The 7,580-nt window shown below is 34.5% G+C and overlaps 1 protein-coding gene across 3 annotated transcripts; it reads left to right on the top strand.

Moving 5' to 3' along the window:
• The first annotated feature begins 594 nt into the window (after positions 1-594).
• Positions 595-7,491, top strand: LOC111375572 (R3H domain-containing protein 2-like). Of its 3 annotated transcripts, XM_022998410.1 has the most exons (7): positions 608-782; positions 2,543-2,703; positions 2,850-2,950; positions 3,761-3,838; positions 3,986-4,057; positions 4,340-4,434; positions 6,406-7,491. In XM_022998410.1, the coding sequence occupies exons 3-7, from the start codon at positions 2,910-2,912 to the stop codon at positions 6,957-6,959; spliced, it is 840 nt and encodes a 279-aa protein (XP_022854178.1). In that variant the 5' UTR covers positions 608-782; positions 2,543-2,703; positions 2,850-2,909; the 3' UTR covers positions 6,960-7,491. The 3 variants fall into 3 exon arrangements, with proteins under 3 accessions (XP_022854177.1, XP_022854176.1, XP_022854178.1); XM_022998409.1 differs by lacking the exon at positions 2,543-2,703 and having other exon boundaries at positions 595-782; positions 6,418-7,491; XM_022998408.1 differs by lacking the exon at positions 2,543-2,703 and having other exon boundaries at positions 598-782.
• The last annotated feature ends 89 nt before the right edge of the window (positions 7,492-7,580 follow it).

Here is a 7,580-nt window from a genome sequence, read left to right as displayed (position 1 = left end):
ATGTATAAAGATTAAATAAGTCTTTTAATGCCATCCTAAAGAGTTTTATAGTAGATGGTTATATTACCATCGTAATAAGTGTTTAGTAGATTTTGATACGTGAAACATGTTGGTGAAAATGAGTTCCAGAAAAAAAAGTTTTAGAAAGTAAGGGTCAAACAAGGGCTAAATGCATCAAAATGGGTAGTAGTCCAAGCCGCGACCTAGCTAGGGGCAATGAGAGGAGGGCATGGCGGATCACGTGTCCCACCAAGTTTTTGACATTTTTTTAAACTAAAAATCACATAAAATAAATCTTCTATTTTAAATAATTCACCAACTACTTTTGTTGAATTTTCTCTTCTACAAAACACAATTTAAATGTCGGCTTCATCTTTGACTTTCATATCACTGTTTAAGTATGCTTTACCATACCTGATCGACGACACGTAAGTATCTACTAAATTTTTCTCGTGCGTGTGTATATATATATATATATATAAACTCGTAGGTATGTTCTCAGATGGTCCCTGAACTTTAACTTGTTAATATTTAATCACTAAACTTTTGACTTTGTACCGCTTCAAATGGATTAATGTAAAAAGCTCATTTGACTAATGATATACAAAGTTGGCAAATCATAGAAAAGCTAATTGTGACATCTTTATCGATATTAGTACGGTATATTACATCAATTGTGGTTAGGGTTTCGCAAGAGCCACCGAGAGATCTAACATTCGACTCGACCGCTGACAGTTGATTAATTGGCCGGCAATCAAATGAGTCTCACTGAGTTTGCGATGGTCAGTTCTAACCCTAACAAAATTCGAATTCTTATAAATGCTGCTGTTTTCTTTTGATTTATATTTCTCTTTTACCTTTTGTGTGTACTTCACGTCTTTGAATTTGGGAAAGGAGAAAGCCACGGCGAATTGAAATTTAAGATTATAATTAACTTTTTTAGTTTATGAAGTTCGTGTATTAGCTTACATTTGCTTGAATTTTTACATTCATTTAAGTACCTGGAATTCGACTTGTCTTGCTGCTGTATGCAATTATTAATAATATTAAATGGGGACAATGTGTAATGGGAAGAGATATTATTAGTGGGGTATTAGCTTGTTCGATTAGCTATCAGTGAAGTCAGTGCCTCTGGCTCGGGTTATATATTTCGGATGATGAAGTAGAGAATTAAGCAGCATATGAGGTGAGATTTTGAAAGGGTGAGACTTGGATATTATGAGAATCCCATTGATTTATACAGCGAGTTCTTTTGAAGCCAGAGTTGGTTTCTGGGAGAAAGTTGGCCAGGAGAAGCCTGTCGAAAGAAAGTTATTTGGTGGATGACCATGCATGTGTTGAAGGACATGGACTCTTGGCCTATTGGAAGTTTTAGAGGCCAAAAAAGAGAAGATACCTTAATATAGAGAATCGGAATAAACTGATCTCTCTTGTATAGTTTAATTCATTAATGTTGCGGCTACTAGGCATATAAATGGGCTGCCAAATTTCATGTTGTTCCTATCTGGTAAATTGATAATACACTTCCATGTATTTTCCATTGATTAATAAAATATTTGATTGCCTTTCAAAAAAAAAAAAAAAAAAAAAAAAAAAAGTATAGTTTAATCCACTTATAGGAATACTGTATGTCCGGAAGGAATAAGAATATGGAATATTTTATGAGGAGTCCCTACCACTCACTGTAGCCTAATTAGGGCATTTTTTGGAGGATTAGTTGTAGAACAAGGGCTTCAATAGAAGCTATGGTTTATGCTCATGTTACCCCTTAAAAAAATATTCCTGGCTCAAATTTGTAGAAGGCAGAATTTTTTTTTTACAATACTTGGCATTTATGCTATGAAGTTGGCAAGATGTTGCCTATTTGCATACCTGGTTCTTTCTGTCCGTATATCTGCCTCACAATAGGGGTGCAATTATGCTTTTCTCAACTAGAGACTAGTTTCTTTTCTGGAGTTGTGAGAGGAGCTCTCGTTATTTTATTTGAAGAAATATTTATTTTCCTTGTTAGATAGAGTGCTTCTGGAAAAACGGCATGATTTGGTTTCACACAGCAGTGAAATTGTATTACTCAAAAAAGTTACTGCAATCATTCCCAAAATTTGTAATGAAGAGAGAGGTCACTGGCAACAAAGTCATGGGACAATGACAGTGTATAAAACACATTTATTGCTTTAATTCATGTTGCGGGAACAAAAGGTTCGAGAAGACACAATATTTGGAAAGTAGGTTGTGCAGCGGTGGTCGTAGGCAATATTAAAAGACGAAGGTCTCTTAATGCCTTCAATGAGTCAAGATCCCATTCTTTTGAATGGAAACATGATTGTTTTTCTTGAATTCTTTTCTTTTTCCCCTTTGAGAGTATCTAATGCTATGATTTATCATTTTCTTTTTGTTGTTCTCATTTCTTTTACTTATTCTACCTTTTTCAAAAATTACCAATTTTTCTTTTGGCTGGCACTCTTGATTTAACCCGGAGGAAATTGTTATTGGGTTCGTAGTTAATGGAATCAGACTATTAATTTTGTGGAGTCATTTTCAGGCATATTTCACTGAACTTGGTAGATCTATAAGAAGATTGAGGATGGAAGAAGAATAGGGATGTGACATGAGACTAAGATGGCTAAAATGACATTTTTTTGAATTGTTGGATGTAAATCCCTCGAATGCATGAGCGGAAAGAGGAAAACATGAATACTGCAAGTAGGTTGTGGGTCTTAAATTGAAACAAAAAGTGAAAATATCTAGTAATTTACATGGAATCTCAATTAACAGTCAGTTTAGTATCCTCTCCTTGTTGGAATTTGTTTTGTCCCTCTTTTTTTAGTTCACGCATATTATAAATGCAGGTTGAAGAGTTGGCTTCTCTTATTAAAGACAACCTTCCTTGTAAGCATCTCATTCTGTCCATGGAAGAGGCTCTGATAAATTTCCTTCAGGATGATACAAGGTATCTTATGTGAATATTTTCAAGTAGATATTTCAGAGAAAATATGTTACTCGCTAACATAATTTTTAATTATTGACATATAGCCCTTGTTTGAGCCCCATTTTGGGGAAAAAATGCATTTTTGAAAAGTGTATTGATGGAAAATGTGTGGTTAAAAAATAAGGAAAAGTTTTGAATTTGCATGCAATATTTTTTTATTGACTAAAGTGTTGTTGAAATTATGTCAAAACACTGTTAAAAATGCATTTTTCTCAAAGAATGGGACTCAAACAAGGGCATAATTGAATTCCAGGGACAGTAGGAAGATGCATCTGATAATGCTATTGAGCACCATAGGTTTCTAATTATCAGTTTGAGCCAAGAAAAGTCCTCTGAAGTATAAGAGGAAGAGCTACTGATTTTACTCTTATAGATTTCACTTTTCTGCTTCATAAGATCAGTGCAACTGGTTGCCCCTGGTTCTTGCCCTGGGAAAATTTTCTTTCTACTTCCGTGTCCGCTGCATTGTTTTTGTACCCATGAACATGGAAAAAATGTCTATAAACTTCTATCTATTCTAGACTTGTTTCTAAGCCAAACCTTTTGTGAGCACCTCTGCTTTGTGTCATCCTTTACTCATCAATAATGGTTATAACCAGCTAAAGTTGTGAAATTTTATTTCTTCATTGACCATAACGGAAAATTATACACTTGCATATTGCAATAGCTACTCTTTTCAATCCATATTTGAGGGTGCATGACTATTTTTGTACATTTTAGCTTCAATATATGGATACTCATCGATAAATATCATAATTACATCATATGCAGATTAGATGGGGTGCTTGAACTGGAACCGATGAACAGTTATAACCGCCTACTTGTACATCGTCTTGCTGACATCTTTGGGTATTTGTACTTCAGAAGTTATTTTTGGCTTTATCAATATCATTCCGTGCTTATGTTTTGGGACATCTTCTGAAAGTAGTAGAGTTGATCAAGCACATTATTTGTTCCCGACGTATGACAGATATAATGATTGTGTTACTATGCTAGATTTTCTCATCATTCAGTTGGTGAAGGAGATGAGCGACACTTAATTTTGGAGCGTTGCTTAGAGACATCAATGTAAGTGAAAGCCCAGTGTTCATTGCTGAAACTTTATGCATATATCTCTAGCATATATCATATAAATTTTCGTGTATTAAATGGATCCTTCCACATTTTAACTCTATATTTTTAATTAGAATGCACGTAGAATTTCACGCATTCTACGATTTACTTTTCTTAAATATCTCATTAAAAGGATGCGGTAAAATCCAATTCTCTTAAATTAAGAACAAAAAGAATTCTTTAAATTGGTGAAATCTGAATTTCTTGAGTTCTTTTGTACATTGGATTGAATTGCAGGCCTTCCATCCTAGTGAGTGATCTGCTATGGCAGTATGATGACTTGCAATCTCCTACGAATATTGAAGTATTAAGACGGAAAGAAGTTCAACCAGGTAAAGTATATTATCTGGCAAAGCTAAGTTATGTATGCCCAATTATTTTTTCTTTTGAATCTTGTGATAATGCGGATTTTTATTTATTCTTGTATGGTATCAGTTATTGGTGGTATCTTATAATTTATCATACTGCAGGAAAATGTAACTGACATAATCTCTGCTGTTCAAGTGATACAGACCTTCAAAAAATTCAGCTAACTTTCATCTGCCGAAAAACTCTTAGGAAGTTAGTGATGGTATTATGATTTTGGAGCAACCATACTAGTTTAGGTAAAGAAAACTAAATGAAAAAAGAAGAAGGGGGTGCTTAAAACATCCATGTTTGGTCATTTTCAGTAGATGAATTAAGGATTGTATGAAGATTGCTTCTCTTGGTAGAGCAGCAGATGTTTTGAATATTTCAGGAAAAAAAGGGGTGGATCCTGAATCTCTTTTGTTGTTTCCAAAGAAGTGGCTACATACACATTCGTCTAGTTACTGAATATTAGAAGCTAGGATCACTTCAGGATGCAATATAAAGGTGTACACAATGGATGAATGAGCATGCCATATTTGAGTTTATAAAAAATAAGATATTGATTAAAATCTCATACATGGATCAAAACATTTCAACCTTAAAGTGTCATCAGAATTGGACATTGTCAGCCATAGTTATTAAACATGGTCAGAGCATTGACCTTTCTGATAAAGTCAAGAAGTAACTGGTTGAACTGCATAGTGGCATAAACAGTTGAATTTGTAAAAAAAAATTTAGAAATTAATAAATGTGCCAAACGCAAGGTAAAACAACAATAGAAATACTAAAGTAGTAATCTATCATTTAACAATAGTAAAAAATGTAAAATTCCACCATGACTGTGGATGTTTTACCTTAGCTAAAAATATATAAAAGAAAAAGTGGTAAGATGATTTATAATATAATCATTTTGCCTATATATAAATCATCAATGAAGCAATAATATCATTTTTGTGAAATGCCTTTTTACTTAAATGCGTTATAGACATTTAGCCCTCGTTTGAGCCCCATTTTTTGGGGGAAAAAAATGCATTCTTGAATTGTGTTTTTACCACAGTTCAATCACGCATTCTTCAAGAAAATAATATTACACGTAAATTCAAAACTTTTCCTTATTTTTTAACCACACATTTCCTATCAATACACTATTCAAAAATGCATTTTTTTTGACAAAAATGGGGCTCAAACTAGTGTTGGAACAAATCAGTATCACATCTAGAAATAACATCTGGTTACCTAATAAATGAAATGGGAACAATTATGATTGGCAAAAATGTGTATCCTGGTGGTTAAGTGCCTCTGCATTCCTTGGTCTGCAATTTGAATCTTTTTGAGGCCTTTGATTCTTATATTTAGTGAACAGAATGAACCTTCCTGGATTTGGGCTCCCTAGAAATGGACGGGTCAACGGATTTAACCAAATCAGCCTGTCCTAGTGGTTATTTTTCTGGGTTTTTAGTCTGACAGCCGACATTAGACCAAGTGCAATAACCATTATTGAACAGCAGCTTATTTTGCAATTTGTTGTGAAATCTTCTACATATGGTTGATTGTTTTTGTTTTGAAAATGAATCAATGGAGAGAAGATTCTTATTAGTACTTTTCTATAAAATCTGCTGACTTCAGTAGTAGTAAGATTTTGTATTCATGAAGAATTCTCCTTCGTCTGAGACGTTCATAGCATGTAAAACCATGAGATTTCTATCTTCTGTGATCTGAAGAAGTTGAAAATCTGGTCACAAAATATACTTGCGTTTAACAATGTTGAAATCTAATAAATTAACATGGACAGTTTGATTATTGTCTTGATTTATATGAAATGCTATATGAATCAGCGGATGTTGTTAAGTTGGCCTTGTATCTTAAATGAATAGAAAGTGTAATTATATGTAATGATTAAACTGCAATGAAGCTTGCGTGTTTTCCTAAAAAATGCTGAACTAAGCACACAGCGATTCATGCAGGCGAAAGTCAAAACTCGGGGACTGAATCCTCACATGAGAGGAAAACAACTCCTTTTACTTCCAGGGAAAGGATCTTTTTGGCAGATGAACGTGAGACAGGACTGGTAAAACAGAGGCCACAATATGATCCTAAGGTTGCTCGACGTATGATAACGCATGCTCTTGGCCAAAGAATCAAGTCAACTAATCATGAACCTAGCTTAAGGGATAATAAAAAGTATGGACACCCCGTGAAAGATGTGAGAGTCCAACCAGAGGAGGAAGGGGCCATCAAATCAAGCAGTCACACAGAGACAGAAGTCCCATCTACCACATATCCAGAGCCTGCTAGGTTCAATGTACACGAGCAAAGGAGTCAAAGAACATCTTTTAAGACAAATTTATCTGCTGACGAAAGAGAGGAGAGTAACATTCAAAATGACTCTTCAGGAAAAGAGCTAATGGGAGCTGCAAAGAGATTGTTTGCTAATGCCTTGGGGATTCATCAAAGAGAGGGTAACCCATCTAAGTGCAATGAAACAAGGCAAACCAAACTAACTTGAGGATGATTTAATGGGATTTCAACAAGTAACTGCCATCTGATTGTTGAGTGACTCTACGGTGGTGGCGTTCTGTCTATAAGATTTTTCGACGGAAATAAGCTTCGGTAGCTTTTTGTCCATTCTGAGTTACCAAATTGGAATATTCCTGTGGAACTACATTAAGGATGGATTTGGCAGACCAGTGGCTTCTCCACTTATTGATCCTGGGACTAACAGTGATGGTATTTGTAAGTCGAATCTTAGGTCATTTTAAGTCTTGTATGATAATGTCTCTCTGCCCACCCTCCAATTTATCACACTGCATCTTTTCTTCCTTCTGCGGTAGTTTTAGAGCACGAGTTCAGTGTCAGGTCTACTACACATGCTCTTTTGCCTTGTGTTACTATTTGTTTTAGGAGCGATCTTTCAAACAAATGTATGTGGTAAATTCTGCAATATGTATAATATTTGTTTTAAAGTGGCCTTTTCAATGTATATGATAATTCTATGTAATTGTATGTTGTGAACATAGAAGTTAAACTCGATGGTTTCATTTGGTTGGGAATTTCATTGGTGATTGACATCTATTGATTATTCACTATACAATCTTATAAAAACCCTAGTACAAATCAACAATTGATG

This window comes from Olea europaea, unplaced genomic scaffold (genome assembly GCF_002742605.1).
Source record: "Olea europaea var. sylvestris unplaced genomic scaffold, O_europaea_v1 scaffold139, whole genome shotgun sequence".
NCBI classification, from domain to species: domain Eukaryota; kingdom Viridiplantae; phylum Streptophyta; class Magnoliopsida; order Lamiales; family Oleaceae; genus Olea; species Olea europaea.
The sequence above is the reverse complement of the archived record's forward strand: the minus strand, read 5'-3'. Positions and strand labels throughout refer to the sequence as shown.

What these genes read in the sequence shown, in the direction of transcription:
- LOC111375572 (XM_022998408.1), top strand. Translation starts at nt 759, where the DNA reads ATGAGTCTCACTGAGTTTGCGATG. An exon ending in CGTTGCTTAGAGACATCAAT is followed by an intron (nt 4,058 to 4,339) that starts GTAAGTGAAAGC and finishes ATTGAATTGCAG; the next exon opens with GCCTTCCATCCTAGTGAGTG. An exon ending in ACGGAAAGAAGTTCAACCAG is followed by an intron (nt 4,435 to 6,405) that starts GTAAAGTATATT and finishes CTAAGCACACAG; the next exon opens with CGATTCATGCAGGCGAAAGT.